The 20718-nt window shown below is 36.9% G+C and overlaps 1 protein-coding gene across 5 annotated transcripts in view; it reads right to left on the bottom strand.

The window, feature by feature from the left end:
• Window positions 1-20718, bottom strand: part of FAM189A1 (family with sequence similarity 189 member A1) — a 452536-nt gene that overhangs the window by 118338 nt on the left and 313480 nt on the right. For all 5 annotated transcript variants that reach the window (XM_038532624.1, XM_038532623.1, XM_038532625.1 and 2 more), the window contains one exon: window positions 11675-11785. In XM_038532624.1, the coding sequence (XP_038388552.1) occupies window positions 11675-11785 (111 nt within the window). The remainder of the gene's footprint in view (window positions 1-11674; window positions 11786-20718) is intronic.

Consider the following 20718-nt stretch of genomic DNA (forward strand, 5'->3'; position numbering starts at 1 on the left):
TGAACCAAAACCCAAAACTTTTGCAGAATGAACTGATAAAATAAAGCCACAGGAAAGGATTTTTAAACACAAGTTTGATGCTGTACTATTTCATTGCAGAAGCAGCTTCAAATGAAACAAAACGTGAAAAAAAAAAAAAGAAACAAAACGTGATGAGGCATTTTAAAAGTCTTTTGAAAACCAACAATGTTTTTTTGTTTGTTTGTTTGTTTGTTTTGTAATTAACCTAAAACAGCATGTTAACTTAAAATCCCTTTTTTGCTTTCCTCTGGGGCTCTTAGGAAAAGAGCAGCCAGGAGCCATTCACTGGTTGATTCACTCAAAGGCACTGTGGGTTGGGAAAGGCACCAGGCCCAGGGTATAACACAGAGGTGGTCTTTTCCCTTCTGCTGCTTTGCCAAGTAGGAAATGATGAGGGAGAGGCCAGTCTCTGGAGGAAAAGAATGCCCTAGGGGAAGAATATCACAGGTGGGGAGCCTCTGGGTTAGGGTGATTCAGGGATCATCTCTGAGGATGTACCACCTACTCTTGGAATCTAGAAGATGAGAAAGAACCTCCCACTGCTGGCCACCTGGGAGGATGAACACCACCCCAACCCACCCTCCCCATGCAGAGAGTGCAGCTTGTAGGAGCAGCTCAAGATGAGAAAGAGCCTGGAGCTCCCATGGCTGGGGACGGGGTGGGGTGGGGGGCCAGGGGCACCCCTGGAAAGGTGGGGAGAGGGGAAGGGAAAGCATGGGAAGTCTGGGGTGGAGGAAGCCATACTGGAGGAAGTCACACCAAGATAAGCTATAAGGAAGGGTGGGGGATGTTAAGGACCACCACCTGAAGCTGTAGGAGAATAGAAAAATGAGGAGGCCTGGAGGGTAAGTGGGAAGCTGGATGGAGGAGGAGTGGGGCAAAAGGACTCCACAGAAACAGGAAAGAGGAGGGACCTGAGGCACTTGTGTGGCTCAGTGGTTTGAGCGTTTGCCTTAGGCTCAGGCCGTGATTCCAGGGTCCTTTGATGGAGTCCCATGTTGGGCTCCCTGCTCAGTGGGGAGCCTGCTTCTCCCTCTGCCTGTCTCTGCCTCTCTCTGTGTCTCTCATGAATAAATAAATAAATAAATACTATCTTTAAAAAAAAAAAAAAAATATATATATATATATATAGGAGTGACCCAATCAAAGAACTCACAGGCCACAAGGAGTGCTCTCTGAACAGCATTCCAGGTGCAATGGAAAGCACTGGATTGAATTTATATTTTGAGAAGCTCTCCACACAAAAATCTGTGAATTAATTCTGAACCTAACACACTGAGAAAAGATATACATATATACACATATGTATTTAAAAGACACATGCTTTCATGTAATAGTATTAGAAATTAACAGTAAAAAGATTTAAAAAAAAAGAAACGAAAAAAAAAATCTAGGTACCTAGAAAGTTAAGCTGAAACAGGAAACAGGAAAACAGGAAATTATAAATTTCAGTAATGCTTAGATTAAACAGCAAAGCAACAATGAATTATCATCTCATTGTAATTCAATGAAACTCAGGGAGAGAGCCCTGTGTACCTCTGTCATTCCACTACAAAAGGTAGAAAGTGAACAAAATAGTCCTTGGGGAAGTAGAAAGGGTTAATAAAATAAAACATGGTCAACGAAACAACTCAAAGAGTAATCATGGTTAATAAAACTGGCAGCTGGTTCTTTGAGGGGAAAACGATTTTTTAGAAGGTAAGGGAGAGGAAGCATAATCTAGCATTAGAAAACTGAGAAGACATCAACCAAAAGGCTTTTAAAATTACAATAGCCTTATTGGGGTCCAAATCACATACAATTCACCTATTTAAAGTTTACAATTCATTGGTGTTTAGTATCTTGACAGAGTTATACAGGCACAGTCAATTTTAGGACATTTTTATCACTCCAAAAATAAACCATAAGCTCTGCCCAAACCCCCCATCTTCCCTCATGCCCTCCAGCCTTTCCTCATGCTTTCTATGTCTATAGATTTGCTAAACAGTCATTTTTTAATTATTAAAGAACATTACCTGTAGCCTTATAACAATACAAGAGATGAAGTACACAATTTTAGAAAGATACGTATAAACAAAAGTACACAAAACAACATAAATAACACAATGACCCTATGTAAAAATTTAAAAGCTGCCAAATCAACTCCCCAAAATGTAACAAACTGTAATAATTCCTGGGATCTTTAAATGGTTTCAGAACACAGATCAAACCACATGCTTCCACATTCATTCCATGAAAGCAGCATAATTCCAATATAAGAACTGCACAAGTCACAACTAAAGGTAAATTGTAGATTGGTCTCATGTATGAATTTAGGCATACAACTCTTAAATAAAATATTAGCAATTTGAATGTAGCATAATAGGTTGTGTCAGAAGCGCTTGGACCAAGGAGGACCTATTTCCATAACACAAAGCTGGTTCAGCATTAGGAAATCTATTAATGCAAATCACTACATTAATAAACTAAAAGAGGAATGTTGTATGGTCAGCTTCACAGATGTCGAAAGATGATGATAAAATTTACATGCATTCTTGATTAAAATTAAAATCTCCAAGAGCCAGGCCAGACGGAAGTGCTGTGAGTTATGAAGGGCACTTTTTCTCATAAGCTGACAGCAACCATTACGCTAAATGGTGACTCCTCAGGTCAACCCCTTTCATTTTGAACCCCCTGAAAGTCAGGAATGAAACATGGTATGAAAAAGGTCTCTTATGAACCAAACTTTTCCCTTGTGTATCCTCATGGTGAATAAGAGGTAACAGAAAGTTTGGGCTGATCCAGATGTACTTGGGAAAGTGACCTGGAAGTTCTGGCTTCTTATGTCACACTGCTTTCTTAGACACTACACAGCAGTGTGGGAATGCTCTGCCCGCCTCACTCGCCCTTCAGGAGTCCACCTTATCAGGAAAGCTGTGTGTTGGGAGGCAGGCCTTGGGCCTCTGAGACTCCCACATGTTATAAAAACTGTTGGAAAACAGGCCATGGCTCTTCTGAGTCAGGGTAGCCTGTGCATACTTGAACCTCTTCTGTGAGAGTGGTACACAGCTTTGTAGATAAGGGCAAGGGAAGTTGTTGGGCCACCTGATGATATGAAGGGGCTCTCCCTTCTTTATGCCCTGCCTCTTCCCTTGTGTCTTTCTATGAAGCTCAGTGGTTAGATTAAAAGCCTATTACACTGCAGGGTACTGAATGCCAACTTAAAACTCTATCAATGGGGAAACCTGGGTGACTTGGAGGTTAAGCATCTGCCTTTGGCTCAGGGCATGATCCTGGTCTGGGGATTGAGTCTCACATCGGGCTCCCTGTGAGGAGCCTCCTTCTCCCTCTGCCTATGTCTCTGCCTCTCCCTGTGTCTCTCAGGAATAAATAAATAAAATTTTTAAAAAACTTTATCAATGTAAAAAGCCAAGAGAAAATATACAAGCTATAAATTTGCATAATAGACAGGCAACACCCTTAAGTTCACAGGTATATGGCAGTCCACCTGGACATGAAAAGATATGTTGGAAAAACTTTTAGAATGAATAAAAAGAGTTCTAGAAAACAAACAAAAATCAATACCACTTCTACTTTTGTAAAGATAGAGATGTACCTTTTCCTACTCCTCTAAGTACAACTAAAAAAACCCTGGACATTAGGTATCAAATGTATATTAAAAGACTGGAAAGAAAAAAAAAAAAAAAAGACTGGAAAGTATAAAGACAGACCGGTTAGGGACCCAGGACCCAGGGAAGGGAACAGCAATGAGTTTCCTGGATTTTCTTTTTGCCTCATATATCCTGTAGTTGGAGGAAGACCTGAAGACAGATACCCCTTTCCCTAACACCCACAGTATTGAGAAGACCACAAGGAGAATTTGGGTTTCCACTGCACCCAGCAATAGGAGGTGCAATCCCTCCTCTTCCAGGTTAAATGAGCACCACACAGTGGTAATGAGACCACCTCCCAACCCCATGTTAGTATAAGCCACCTGGGGAGCAATAATGATGGATTCTCACCCTTCCTAGCAAGGCAGGTATCAGTGGAGGCCTATTGGGGAAAGGCAACTCTTGCCCCATCAAGGAGAAAATCATTCATAGGATCTAGGGGTAGGTAAAGAATGCTTATACTTAACACCCAAAGCATGATCCATAAAAGCAAAATTGATAAATTAGACTTTATCAAATTAAAGACTTTTGCTCTTTCAAAGATCCCATTAAGAGGATGAAAAGGCAAACTATAGACTGGGATAAACATTTGCAAAGCACATCTTCAACAAAGGACTAGTATCTAGAATATAAAGAACTCTCAAAACTCAACAGTATAAAGAAAATGGGCAAAAGATGTGAGATATGACCAGACACTACACCAAAGAGGATATATGGAACACAATGAAGCACAGCAAAAGCTGCTCACCATCACTATTCATCAGGAAAACCACCACAAGACATAACTCCATACCATGAGAATGGCTCAAGTTAAAAAAAAAAAGTGACAACCCCAAATGGTGGCAAGGATGCAGAGAAATGGGACCTCTTATACACTGTTGGTCGGAAGGTAAAATATGATTGACAATCTGGAAAACAGCTAGGCAGGGTCTCAAAAAAACCTAAACATGTGCCTGCCGTACAATCCAGCAATTGTGTTCCTGGGTATTTATCTAAAAGAAATGAAAAATTATGTTCATGCAAAAACCTTTATGTGAATGTTCATAGCAGCTTTATTTGTAATAGAAAGTGGAATTACTGCAGATGTCCCTCCCCAGGTAAATGGTTAAACCAACAGTGGTATATCCCTACAGTGGAATCTCACTCCATGGAGTAAACAGGAAGAAATTCCTGGTAGATGGCAGCTAACTGAATGAATTTCCAGAGGATTGTGCTGACTGAAAAGAGTCAATTCCAAAAGGTTACATACTGTATGATTCCACTTATGTAACATTTTGAAAATTAAAAAAATAACAGAAATGGAGTATTCTAGCAGATTAGTGGTTGCCAGGGGTTAAGGAGGGAGTGGAGGTGGAAGGGAAGTGATGATGGCTATAGAAAAGCAACATGAGGGGACCTGTATGGTGGTAGAAATGTTCTGCATCTTCACTGTATCAGTATAAAGTAGCCTAGTAAAATGTTAGTAATGTGGAAAACTGGGAAAAGTGACATAGGTCTTTCTCTATAATTTCTTCTTTAAAAAAAATTTATTTATTTATTTATTTGACAAAGAGAAAGAGCACAAGCAGGGGGAGCAGCAGAGGGAGAGGGAGAAGCAGACCTCTCTCACCCACCCCCCGCAGAGCAAGGAGCCCATGTGGGGTTCGATCCCAGGACCCCAGGATCATGACCTGAGCCGAAGGCAAACACTTAACTGACTGAGCCACCCAAGGGTCCCTCTCTGTATAATGTCTTGCAACTGTTTGCAAACCCATGATTATCTCAAAATGAAAAGGTTAATTTAAAAAAATCAATAGCTTTCCTATAGCATAGCAATAAGCAATTATAAAAAAAAATAATGAAGAAAAATACCCTTGATATTAGCATCAAAAACTGCAAACAAATGAGAAAAGTTAATATAAAATGTTTAACCACTTCATGAAGAAAGCTGTAAGACTTCCCTCATGACACAAAAGACCTGAAAACAGGAAAGAAATAATCCATTTTTGGATTTAAAAACTTGATCTTCATAGAACTCAATTCTTCCCAGTGTATCTATTCCTTCAATGCTGCTCCTATGGAAAAACAAAAAAAAGCAGCTCAACCTCCCTAGTGACCAGAGTATGCAAATTAAAATAATGAGATTTTATTCTTCATCCTTCAGAATCACAAACATTTTCAGCATTGGTAATATCTAATGCTGGCATGGAGTAGGACATACTCATTCCTACAGACTGCAGGTGGAAGTATGCATGAACATAATCCTTTCTGGAAAGCAGTATCTATCAAAACTTTTAATGCATTTAGCCTTTGGGCCATCATCAATCCAAATTTTAGGAACTATCCTACATAAATATACACAGGTTTGGCTACAGACTTATTTATAATAAGACTATGGGCTCCAGAGCAGCCAGGGTGGCTCAGCGGTTTAGCACCGCCTTCAGCCCAGGGCCTGATCCTGAAGACCTGGGATCCAGTCCCATGTCAGGCTCTGCCTGTGTCTCTGCCTCTCTCTCTCTGTGTCTCTCATGAATAAATAAATACAATCTTTTTTTTAAAAAAAGACTATGGGCTCCAGCATAATTTATGAAATTAGAAGTTTGAGACCATGTAAGCACCTTGCAGTGGGTGGCTTGTTACATAATGTGTACAAGTTGCATCCATAGAATCTAATGCAGGAATCAAAAACACAGACTAGATATGAGGCTATTTCTCAGTTTTACATATAGAAATTTCCATAAGGGTGCATGCCACCTGAGATAATAAGGGGTTTTCTTATACTTCTGTAGTTTTTAATTTTTCAATGGATACATTTCAAATAAACAAAATAGATATATTTCTGGAAAAATATAACAAGAAAGGAAGAGAAATAGAAAATATAAAGCAGTATGAATACAAATAAAAGGAGTAAGAACATAGATATTGACCAAAGACACTTTTAAGACAATTCAATGTATTACTTTCTATTAATAAATGTGGAAAGATCAATACATGTTAATAATACAGACATTGTCAAAAGCTTAGAAATAGAGGCAACTGGGTGGCTCAGTGGTTGAGCGTCTGCCTTTGGTTCAGGGAGTGATCCCAAAGTCCTGGGATTGAGTCCCACATCAGGCTCCCTGCAGGGAGTCTGCTTCTCCCTCTGCCTATGTCTCTGCCTCTCTCTGTGTGTCTCTCATGAAGAAATAAATAAAACTCTTAAAAAAAAAAAGTTTGGAAAGAAATAGAAAAAAGCTGGAGTAGAAAATGATGCCAAATAACTGTTTTATAAAATAGTGTTGGACCCAGAGAAATATATACTTGAGTGTCAATATCCATCAAGGAACAGTAAATTCCCCAGGTTTCATTTATTCAACTAATTTTTATGAAATTACTACAATCATGAAACAAAGTATGGAAGGGCAGGAGAAAACCAAAAACTATAAATTAACTGCATGAATTGAATGAAAAATATAAAACAAAAATCACGAATGAAAGTGAAATATAATACATAAAGTAAACTGACAGAATCCAATAATATTTTTAAAGACTATGGGGATTTCATTCCAATTATGCTCTATGTTGCTTAATTTGGAGAATCTATGAGTATAACCTGTCATACCAATGGATCAAAATAAAAAATATATAATTTTAACAGATGTCCAAAGAAAACTTGATAAAATTCAACCTCCATTTGATTTTTAAAGACTGTTAGTAAAATATGAATGGAAAATTATCACCCTCACGTTATAAAATGGCTATCTGAAACTATCGTTCAGCATCATGTTTGACAGTAAATCATTATACTCAGGAACAAAATGTAGACAACAAAATGTCATTAATATCTAATGTTATTTTGATAATTTTAGACAAAATAACTACATGGCATAACAAAACAAACACAAACACTGGAAAGCAGAGACAATATTATAATTAATTTCTCTGACAGACTATGGATCAAAGACTCAATTGTACATTCAATGGCACATACTATTAAATATAAATAATAAAAAATCACTAAAAATCTTATCTGCCATTAGGGGCGTCTTGCAATAAAAAAATAATAGTTTTTAGGGACACCTGGGTGGCTCAGCGGTTGAGTGTCTGTCTGCCTTTGGCTCAGGGCGTGATCGAGTCCCGCATCAGGCTTCCTGCGTGGAGCCCACTTCTCCTTCTATGTCTCTATCTCCCTCTCTCTGTGTCTTTTGTGAATAAATAAATAAAATCTTTAGAAAAAAAAATAATTTTTAAAAATGCACCCACCAGAGCAGCAAGTTATTTAAAATTTATAACACTAAACTTTAAAAGAAATACGGAAAGTCCACATGTGTATTTATTAAAACTATAAAAACATAATGATACTTATAGCAAACTACACGCAAGATCTATGAAATATATAAATATTAAAAAGTGAAACCCTAAGATTCTGGGAAGGAAACAGGAAAACTTTTATAATTTTGGATAGGGAAATGCTTTTCTAGACAAAACATATAAGCCAGAAATCATAAGGGTAGAAATATATAAACGAATAAAATCAATTTGAGTATGTGAAATTACCACATAAGAAAGAATACCAAAAAAAGTAAAAAAAAAAAAGAATAACAAACTATGAAAAAACATATATAACAAAAAAAACATATATAACAAAAACGCATATAACAATGGGCCGTTTCCTTAATATACGAAGTGCATTTACAAATCAATTGTGAATAGCAACATCCTCACAGAAAAATAGGCAACACAAATAAACTGGCAGTTAGCAAATAAAGAAATCACATCTAAATAAACATACAAGATGCTCAACTTTACTTTTAATTATTTTTTTTAAAGATTTCATTTATTTATGAGAGACAGAGAGAGACAGAGAAAGAGAGAGAAGGGCAGAGACACAGGCAGAGGGAGAAGCAGGCTCCATGCAGGGAGCCCGACTTGGACTCGATCCCGGGTCTCCAGGATCACAGCCTGGGCTGAAGGTGGCGCTAAACTGCTGAGCCTCCCCGGCTGCCCTACTTTTAATTAAAGAAATGCAAATTCCACATTAAGATCTTCCACTTTTGTCAGACTGGTAAGGACCAAAAAACATTCTGATGATACACAGAAGTTTGCATGCATCTGGGAAAACGGCCACAGTCATGTACTGTTGGCAAGAGTCTGGTGTCCCATCTTTGGAGGATAATACAGGAATAAAATTCTAAATTTAAAGTGCACTCTTAAGCTTTGACTGAAAGGACACGCTTAGTAATTTTTTCTCAAGATCTGCTCGCACATTCTACTCTGGTTGGCCACTGTACCTCTTACACTTAGGTCAGTTCCCACAGCAGCAGCACAGCCACTCTATTTGTGGAGTAATGAATGTGCACAAAGGGTAATCTTCTCTGCCATGTTTGTTTTAGCAGAACACTAGAAACATCCCTAACCTGTCCTTCATTAAGTGGCAGTTAAATAAATTATCCTGCATCCATCCATCCAGTGGAATTCTCTGCTGCTCTCTATTTAACAGCTGGGCAGATCTCCAAATGCTGTTATACAAATGTCGCCAAGCTACACGGCTGGCTGACAAAAGCAATGTGAATAATGATGTTTAGAATAGACTCCCCATGAGTGTAAAAATGATAATACATAAAATAAGCATACAAAATGTCTGACTACCAAAAACTTTCTAGAAGGGGATGAGGATTTGGAATATATATATATATAGTATATATACATACATATGCAGATTAAATGAGTTAATTTTTAATAATCCATAGGAAAAGGACAAACACACATATAGATACAGAAATGCACTAGGTGTCCTAAAGGAAAATAAGAACTGCACTGAAGGATTTATAAAAACAATTTGGAGAAACGAAAACACAAACAATGCTCCTGAATGGGAAAACACGGTATTGTTAACACATGAATTCTCTTCCAAGTCAATCTATAATTTTAATGTGATTCCAGTTCAACTCTCAAATCTATTCCTTTTGAGCCTTGACCCAAAAAATTTAAAACTCATCTGGAGGCTAACTTCTAAGAATATTTTTGAAAAGTTGATTAAAGTCTGGAATGGAGGAGCACCTGGGTGGCACAGCAGGTTAAGCATCCAATTCTTGGTTTCAGCTCAGGTCATGATCTCCCGGTTGTGAAATCAAGTCCTGTGCCGGGCTCTGGGTTCAGCATGGAGTCTGCTTCAGATTCTCTCTCCCTTTCCATTCCCCTCTCTCAAATCAATAAATAAACAAAATCTTTTTAAAAAAGTATCTGGAAAGAGAGTGGGATTAAGTTTAGGATTAAGGTTTAAAGTCAGAAAAATGTTGATGATTCCATGGTACTATATAAGCAAGATGTATGTGAAAGTGCACTTGTGTACATGATGTTCCTTTAATTTAATTAGGGGTTTCCTGAAGGCAGAAAGGAATAAAGGAAATTGAATCTACCTGCTTTATCTTTTCATGCTGCTGTGACATAGGAAAAGAGGGTCTGAGATAAGACCTAGAGGGATCAGTCTTTCTAGGCAGGGTACAATGTGGGCCTTCTGTTTGGTCTAGACCACTGTGCACTGTCACTTCTCATCACCCTAAACACTGTGTCCCACACACAAGGCCTTGCATTAAAAAATGGGGATCAGAGGAAAAAATGGCCAGCTCCTTGTCAGTTGCCAGATGTTATTATATTCACAGGACCTAGTATTTAGGAATAAAGGGGCTGACCCTAGCTATGGAGACAAGTTGGTAAGGTGGCGCTATACCACCTTGGTATATAAAAGTATGAATTACTTTCTGTATAAAGTATGAACTATGAAAGTATAAACTACTTTCTGATGGTGGTGGGGCTCCAGGTTTTATCAATTATTAGAAGTCATGAGCAATACTGCACCATACCAAGGATACTCAATATATCACATCGGGATAAAATCTGATCAGTGTGGTCTAGGCCACACTGAACAGAAAATAACAAGACAGAGTTCTCACAATGAGTTTTTTGGAGCTCAGTTAGGTGCTTCTGCATTGAAACTGTGCCAACTTACACTCATCCTTCTAGCTTTGATGGATAAAAACTGTAGAGAGCAGCAGGCTTCCCAACAGCTGCTCCTTTGAACTCAGACAGCATGGCCACAATAAAAGGAAGCATGGCTCTGCTACAAGAAAAGCAGCAGATAATTCAGGATGGCCCCTGACCTCTCAGAAATCACAGCTGCAGGCCCAGCAAATGCACAGGCAGCTGTGGAGGAGAATAGTTCTAAAAGGTAGCCCTGCGTCTCCAGGATAAATCAGGAAATGCAAGTGTCCACCTCTGGCAGCTGTGGTCATATTCCGGAGTTAAACTAACCCTTACTGAACTTGACTGTCCCACCCGGAAGCACATGTTACCATCTTGGGAGCTAAGTCACTATATGGAATGAAGCTTCTATCTGGCAAACTACGTACTGATCTCATACTATGTACATAGCACACTGTCTACCATTTTCCTAGATCTAAAAGATAATCTACTGTTTGAAAACAAAACAAAATGTGAACTAAATTATTTCAATGTACCCATTATCAAACTTATATGTATATGGCACTTAAAACTGACTTACAAAATTTATTTTTAAAAATTCAGTGCAGAGAAAAATCAATGCAACAAATGCCAAAATATAATCATTACTAAAAACATTTGCTCTCAAACAGTACTATACTGTGATCCTTAGAAATACACTATTAGCAACTGACTTACAAGTAGGACAAGGTTTAGTTTGAAATAATTTTTAGAAATGAATCAACTTAAATTCCTTCCAGTTGATAATGGAGTCGGTCAAAGATGTATCAATCTAAAAGGAAGGCAGGATGGATTTTTTATGTCAGTTTGGCTAGGCCATAAGCTCCCGGTTTTTCAATGTTGCTGTGAAGGTATTTTGTAGATGTCATTAAAGTCCATAATCATTTGACTTACAAAAAATTCATTATGCAATTATAAGACATCAGACTAAATCCAAGGATATAATCAAATTTATTTTTGAAATTACTTTCAGGCAAAATCAAAGCCTATGACCTTTTCTAAAAGGTTTGCATTTCATTACTCACCAACTGACAGCCTTCTAGGGAGTTGACTAGCTGAGCATTCTGACAGGAGAGAATTGAACCAGCCAAATTCAGCATTACACACACTGCAGAGAGCAGCATGAAAAAGGTTATCTGGAAACAAACCAAACAAAAATTTATTATTCACTTGGAGAAGTTTGAAGGAAAAGTGATTTGGCTTCAAAAAAGTTTTAAGCTGATCAAATAATTACATGAGTAATAGTTGCATTTTTTAAAGGATTGTATTATTTCTCAAAGTTTGATTTACACTGTAAAATTTTTTAAAGGCTAAACTTGAAAATACTCTACACGAGACAGTCTCATAATACTTTTATATCGTCTAAAAAATAACACTTTAGAATTTAGTAAAGAAAACCAACAGAAAGAAGTTTATTAGGAGGCCTTTAAATTTAATTTTTTTATGGAAAATTTCATACCTATGCAAAACCAGAGAAGATAGCTTAATGATGCCCCCCCATGTACCTATCATCCAGACTCAACCACTAACTCTAGATTATTTTGTAGTAAATATCAGACATGATATAATTTCATCCTTTCAGTGTATATTTCTAAAATAAGACTTTTTGAAAATATAACCAAATTAATGTCATCACCTCTAGAAAAATCATTCATTAACATCAAATGTTCAGAGTTCACATTTCTTTAATTGTCTCAATTTTTTAAAATAAGTTTACAAGGATACAAAGGAGCTCCATATAGTACAATTGGTTGTTCTGAATCTTGATCATTGTTTTTAATTTTTTTCAGTTGTTAGATACAACATATCATAACATCATACTGATGTTTTTGATTCAAATTTAGAACCACGGAGTTTTTACTTAATCACATCAAACTTATATCTCTATTTCCTTCCAACCATGCCAAAAATCTTATTTCTCATTGCAATTATCCATCCGATTCAATCTCATGATACCCACACAACAGTCCCAAAATAACAATACTAATACTAGCACTAAAAACATGATTATTGAAAAGTTTAAAATTTTTTTAAAAAATATTTTATTTATTTATTCATGAGAGACACATACAGAGAGAGGCAGAGACATAGGCAGAGAGAGAAGCAGGCTCCAGGCAGGGAGCCTGATCTGGAACTTGATTCCAGGACTCCAGGATCACGACCTGAGCTGAAGGCAGACTCTTAACTGCTGAGCCACCCAGGCGTCCCACATTTCAAGATTTGTATATTTCTTTCTATCCTTAGAGTACATTCTACCAAGAAAAAGTAGTCAAATTATGGTGTTTTAGAGTCACTAGAGTTCCTTGATGTGTGCTTATGCTACTGACTGAGAACACAGATTCATTTTTTTTATTGTTAGTTTTTTTGAATTTAGTTTTGTTTGGAACTGTATAAAAGGATTCTGAAGTCAAATACATAAGTTTCAAACAAGTCTAGTTTTTATTCTAATCTCCATTTTGTTCCCTTGCTTCTCCTATAGGTAGCCATTTATTTTTAAATCTTATCCTTCCATTATTTGGTTTTTAGTAAAGACAAATAAATATTAGCATACTATACATATTTTCCCCATCCACTTTTATTTGACCAAATATCGTGGAAAGCACTTAATAAGAGTACACAGAAATATTCCTTTTTTAGCTATATAGTACTTCATTGCTCAAATGTACCATAGTTTATTCAACCAGGTTCCTATTGATGGATATTTGGGTTGTTTTGGTCTTTTGTATTTTACGGTAAATAATGTTGCAACAAACAGCCATATTCATTTTTTATTTTTTAAGATTTACTTATTTATTTCAGAGAGAGAGCAGGAGGGAGGAGCGGAGGGAGAGAGAGTAAGCGAACTCCATACTGAGCAGTGAGCCCAATGCAAGGCTTCACCTCACAACCCTGAGGTCAGGACCTGAGCAGAAACGAAGAGTTGGTCGCTTAACAGTCTACGCCACCCAGGCACCCCTCCATACATCTTTTTAAATGATTGCCAATATGACTTTGGTATATATGCTTAGGAAGAGGATTGTTGGATCAAAAGATAAATATTTAATTTTGCTAGACACTGCCAAATTCCCTAACATAGAAGTAATATCATTTTTTTTCATTCCTACCAGCAATGTATTAAAAGTAAGAAGGTCTTAATTTTTATTAATACCTAAAATGTTTTGAAAAAAATACCTAAAATGTTTTGGCTAAATTAAGTATAGGAAAAAAATCAGTATTATCATTTATTACCCATAAATGTATCTCCACCAAATATAGCAAAATTTCTTTTTCCTTTAAAATACACACACAGGGTAGAAAACAAAAGAGGATATTTTGTTAATTTAGGAAATATTTCAAGTTCATGTTAGTAATATTTTAGTAATGATTCTAGTAGCTGTAGATTTTTACAGCATCCTGTGTAAGAGGTGCACAGAGGTGAGCATTAATTTTCTACATTAGATGTCACAACAGTACCATATTATCAATCAAATAATATAGAAATGAACTAGTCCACAAAGTTTCAAAATGGTGCTCAGAAATAATTGTTAAAAACATTGGGACAGCAATCTACACAGAAGCCAAGAAAAGAGACTATTGTGAGACACAGGTGGTATTCAACAATATAGAAAGTTGAGGAACGCTAGAAAGTTGAGGAACAAAAGGGATAAGATTTTTTTTCATGTTTACTCTTGAAAATAATGTGGTAAAATACAAAACAAAAAATTTACCATGTTTTAAATTATGTATTTATTGTGATTGTACATAACATGGAACGGACCACTTTAATGGTTTTTGTGTGTACAGTTCAGTGGCATTAAGTACATTCACATTGTCATTCAGCCACCATCACCGTCCGTCTCTAGAACTTTTTCATCTTCACAGACTGAAACTCCATGCTCATTAAACACTAACTCCTCACTCACTGTTCCCTTCAAATCCTGGAAACCAGTAGTCTACAGTCTTTCTTTATGAATTTGACCACTCTTGGGATTTCATATAAGTGAAACCATACAGAATTTGTCCTTTTGTATCTTTTTTTACTTAGCATAACATGTTCAAGATTCATCCATATTGTACTATATGTCAGGATTTCCTTCTGTTTTAAGGCTAAGCACTAAAAGTATAAAACTCTTAGAAGAAAACATAGAAAGCTTTATGGCATTGGATTTGGCAATGATTTCTTAGATATGGCAGGCAGCAAAAGAAAAAACTAGGTCTTTGATCCATTGTGAATTATTTTTTTGCATATGGTATAAGGTAAGAATCCAACTTCATTCTCTGCATGTAGAAATACAGTTTTCCAACACCATTTGTTGAAGATTGTCTTTTTCCCATTGAACGATCTTGGCACCCTTGCCAAAAATCATTTGACTGTATTTGTGAGGGTTTATTTCGTGGCTCTCTATTCTATTCCATTGGCCTATATGTCTGTCATTAACACCAGTAGCATGCAGTTTTGAGTACTGTTTTACAAAAAGTTTTGAAATCAGAAGTGTGAGTCCTCCAACTTCGTTCTTTTTTGAGGATGCTTTGGTCATTGGGGGGTTGCTTAAAATCTCATATGAATATTAGGATTGGTTTTTCTCTTTCTGAAGACAAATGTTGGGATGTTGATAGGGATTGCATGGATCTGCAGGTCACCTTTGGCGCCTTTCAGCCTATTAAAATATTAAGTCTTCTAATCCATGAGCATGGAATGTCTTTCCATGCATTTATGCATTCTTTAATTTCTTTCAGCAATATTTGATCATTTTCAGTGTCTTTCACCTATTTGGTTAAGTATTTAATTCTTACCATGTTATTGCAAATGAAATTATTTCCTAACTCCTTTTTCAGATTGTTCATTGCTAGTCTATAAAAATGCAACTGATTGTTGTACTTTGATTTTATATCTTGCAACTGTGCTGAATTCATTTATTAATTCCAAGAGTTCTTTTAATGGAACCTTTAGAGATCTACCTGTAAAATCATGTCATCTGTAGCAGAGATGATTTTACTTCTTCCTTCCCAGTGTGGATATATTTTATTTCATTTTCTTGCCTAACTGGATTTTCAATACTACGTTCAACAGTAGTGGTGAATGTGGGCATCCTTGTCTTGTTACTCATCTTAGAGGAAAAGCTTTCAGTGTCTCATCATTAAGTGTTAGGTCACCTGTGGGTTTTTTTATATAGTGCCTTTACTATGTGAAGGAAATCTTCTGTTTCTTGCTTGTTGAGTGCTTTTACCACAAAAGGGAATTTTTTCAAATCCTTTTTCTACATCAACTAAGATGATCAATCTTTTTAAAAAAATTAATTCTGTCAATGTGGCATATTACACTGATTTTCATGTATTTAATCACCTTGCATTTCGGGAATAAATCCCACTTGGTCATAGTGAAAAAATAAGATTTTAATTTTTTTATGTAAACAAGGTCATGACATTTATTTTGAGACCATACACCTTGACTCTATTCTGGTGTTCTACCTTTCCCGTTATCCTTCTAGGGCACATATACTATAGGCATTGATTCACAAAAGGTGGGGACCTAAGGTTGTTTTAAACCTCAGATAGTCACAGTCTTTGCATGCTCACGCCAGGGCTTTTTTAACAGGTCAGATCTTTAAAAACAATTTGATTTTTTTTTGGGGGGGGGGCATATGCCAATAGCCACATCTATACTTGTTTTCTAGGTATACATCTTAGATTTGCTATATATATCCTATCATGTTCCTCTTTCTCTCTCTACTTGATTGTGTACTTTCGGTCTTCATGTATTTGATGGACAGACTACATTTAAACTCTTTCTCTCATCTTGTCCTTTAAAAAATATGAGACATCCAACTCCTAGTTAAGCCTAAACCGCTTTAATACATTCATGTGTATTGACAATGGGAGTGACAACTATACCATAGATTTGATTTTTGCCCCAAGAATGTGGTTTAATTTGCTTTTGTAGCTCAGTTTTATTTTTCATTGGTTGGTGATTCAGAAGCACTTGCATATCCATACACTTCTGGATTCTCTGTATTCTATTCATCCCTGAACATATACCAGCCAAGTGTCTTCCAATTTCGTCTCTTTCTTAAAAATTTTGCTAGATGCAGCCACAGGCACCAACATTCATGCTACTACTGCTGTTTTCTAACTTTAGAATTACAGGTTCATTAGGTGTATAATCTGCTTCTTCAAGTTATCACAAAAGTCGCTTTTACCAAATAGTTTTCCATTATACAACATGTATGGTCATCTTTCCAACCTCCTCTGAATCAGGGTAAGATTTCTGGATCAATTTCTGGACCAATCAGGATAGGATAGGTTAAAAATAACTCTAAAATCTCAGTGGCCTAACACAATGGAAGTGTATTTTTAAATTTTTGTTATATAGGAAACAGGTCAAGTGGTTTTTGCCCCAGGTTCACTTAGCCAATCAAGCCAGTGAAGGCTTTACTTTAGCGATGCTCCTACAATCATTTCAGCCATGGAACTTAAAGTTCCTGCCTGGAGATGTCACATGCAATAGCTGTTCACATTTCATTGGCCAAAGAAGCCACATGACCACGCTCTACATCCAAAGGATGGGGAAGTACAGTCCTACCATATGCTCTGAAAAGAAAGAACTGGATGATTTGTGAACATCCCTAATAACCACAACATCCATATACTGCTCTTATACTGTAAATTCCCTCTGTGTTATCTAATCTAAGAACATGAAGTATGGCTCCATTTATGTTGATGACTCTTATTTTTGTCTTTCTCCCAGCCCTATCCTACCATTATATGAACAACTGTCTGCTCAACATTTCCACCTGGATATACCAGAGCTTTCTCATAATCACTTAGCACAGAAAATCAAAATCAGGAAAATCCTCCTGAAATGTTGCCCAACTATCGGCATCACCAGTCTCCTTAATTTCCCACATTATAGGTGTGAGATGTCTTTCACTCACCCTTCCTTATTTTGACTGCACCCAATAAATCAGCAAGTCCTATTAATTCTACATAAGAAATCTTGCCATCTCCACTAGTGCTATAATTTCAATGATCATCATCTTCTCCATGGTGGCTTTTCTTTGTTCTTCTTGCCTCTGGTCTTGAATCCCTGGACTCTGGAACCAGAATTATCTTATTAAAATACGAATGGATTATCAAAAGCAGAGTCCTCTGTTTTATTCACTGATGACCTCAAGACCATAGCCAAGCATTTGATCTATATCTGTTGAATGAGTGAATGAATGAATGAATGAATGATGTCACTCCTGTGCTCAAAATCCTTCAGTAGTATCTCTCTGCCTTAATAAAACTCCTTGGCTTGGATTTCCAAGACCCAATACACCTTGTAAATGGCTGACCTGGCCTTTTCCTATTTCCTCAGCCTGTCCCCAGCTTTTCCTGCCACACCCTCTACCATCTAGCCATAGTATCTCTTAATTCCTGAAAATCTTCAAGTTTCTGTTCACGTTATTTTCTTTTCCCAAAACTGCATGCTGCTTTGCCTGATTCTTACTCTTCTCTAAGCCATTATCTGATATTGACCTCTTCTGAGAAGCCTTCATCGACCCCTGTAGATGAGGCTGGATTCTCTACTATAGAAGCAGAGATCATGTGTATCTTGCCCACAGCTGCATTCTCAGCTACTAGTTCACAGCAGGTGTTGAGAAATGTTTACTGAATGAATACAAGGTTGTAGGGAGAAATCCATAGGCAGCAGCTGCACAATGATCAAAATGGAAATGAGTATCTGCAAGAAGCAAGGCAGGGAGGAAACAATGTCACTGAAGATCAGCTTGACAGTTCATCAAACACTTATTGCATATATGCCAAGCAGAGGGCAAGATGACTAAATGTCAGCTCTTATTAATATGACTATGCAAGAAGGGATTAATGGACCATTCATTAACTCCTTCAGCATATTTTGAGCCTCTATCAGGAGCCAGATGCTGTAAAAAGTGGTGTGGATGCCAAAACAGATAGATGCAGACTCCCCTCTCTGGTCAAGGTCCAATAAAATCACCCAGACTCTAATCTGACTATCCACAGTCTGGTATATTTTAGGGAATGATTTTGACCTGGGAAAGGTCCTTTGTCTTTACATCGTCAGAGATCAGTACTGCTGCAATGGCTCTCCTAGACTCAATTTCAAGTGTTACTACAAAACCAAATTAATTTGTGGACATGGACATCAAGATATGGTTTTAGTCCATAGAAAACTCTTCTACTTAGATTTTCAAAACTTTCAGTTCAATCCCAAGCAAGCAATGAACACACATTTTGGTAACTACAGAGCTACTGATAATCTGTAGCAGAATAAATTCCATTTGGAGTCCATTAACTTTTTGGCCGTAGAATAGGGAAAAACTATTTTGAACATCTGAGACCAAGACAAAAAAAAAATAAGTTATTAACCATGGATCTAAATATTTAGGCAGATTATTAGTCTAACAATGAAAAAAATTTTAAACCATAAAAGCTAATTAGTCCTTTAAAACATATCTTATGAAACAAAATACACTGGGATATTAGTAAAGGAGATAGGAAAAGGGGTCTGAGCATATAATGGGCTAGATGTAAATGCAGGGCAACACAAGGGGAAAAAAATCCAACAAATGATGGCTAGAGTTGTCATAAACTCAGTAATTTCTCATAGGAATTGGATCCTCCGAATCCATGTTTGCTGCCTTCACAAATGCCAAAACACAACTGATAACATTTAACTATAACATCTCTCATATAAGGGCAAGAAACAATGACTCATTCTTTCCTTAAAAAAAAAAAAAAAAAGTGCCTAGGGGCACCTGGGTAGGCTCAGGGGTTGAGCATCTGCCTCCAGCTCAGGGCATGATCCCAGGGTCCTGGGATTGAGTCCCCTTGAGTCCCTGCATCAGGCTCCCTCCTGGGAGCCTGCTTCTCCCTCTGCCTATGTCTCTGCCTCTCACTCTGTGTCTCTCATGAATAAATAAATAAAACCTTAAAAAAAAAGTGCCTAAAATGAAAATCTAAATTGCCAAATAAGGAAAAGGCATTTTTAAGTTTTAGAGGGTACTTGTGTAGGCCTGCTATTTCCCAGTGAGAAAAAAAGGAAAGCTCACAAAAGGTACAAAACGAGATAACTACCATGAAAAGACTCACCAGTAAACACAGTGATTGTGTTGCTCTGTTATCATAAAAGGTCAGCTCTTTCCTTTAAGTTTACCTTCCAGTTCATCTTTAGAAATCAGCATGTTTTGCAGTCTTCAAGCTGTCATTACACTAATTCTATATGGCTTGTATGTTCTTTCTTCATATGGCCTAACATTTAAACCTTCTCAAATCTCTTCTTCCCATATAAAACAAAACAAATAAAACAGATTTGCAAATGTGTATGGAAGCTCACTGTATTCCCTCATCTGCCCTTAGGGCTAGACAATTTATAACCAGAGAACAGGATTTGATATTCAGAAACTCTGGAGTATCCCAAGGCTGGGCTAACTACAACAGAGCTCTGAAATGGCCAACTTAGTACTTGTTCTGTTAAATAAATGGGAAGGAAATAATGAAAAATCCTATTTTTCTCATCATGTACTCATAATAGGATCTTTCCAACAGTGACAATTCTCTATACAGTTATGCAACAGGATGACAAGGTTTTATTTACATGCTCAAAGTAAAGCTATATGCCGATATAAACCAAGAATTCGTATTATATTTAAAACACTAGAGTTTGCATGAAACTCAAGAAGCCCTGAATAACCAAAACTCCTGGCCAAAACTGGCGCTTGGAGTATAACCAAAAAAAAAGAGTGAAAGCAAAAATAATGTTGAGACTGCAAAAGCGGATATAAATGAAGATGCTAAAGAACTATTTTTAAATCAAAGGAAAATACTAAGAAAACTTTGTTAATATATCAGAAAATAGATGAAAACATTTTCTAGAAAATAAAGTGACCAAAAGTAATTTGAAGAGAAAACCTGAACATCCCATTAATGAAATAAAATCAGTAGTTCAAAATCTACCCACCAAAAACTCCAGGCCTAGAGCCTCTTACAGATGGGTTTCTTCAAAACCTTCAAAAACATGCAATCCTTCTCTAATATGGCAAAAGAAAAGCAGCCCAACCATTTATGAGAA

This window comes from Canis lupus, chromosome 3 (assembly GCF_011100685.1).
Source record: "Canis lupus familiaris isolate Mischka breed German Shepherd chromosome 3, alternate assembly UU_Cfam_GSD_1.0, whole genome shotgun sequence".
Classification (NCBI taxonomy): Eukaryota; Metazoa; Chordata; class Mammalia; order Carnivora; family Canidae; genus Canis; species Canis lupus.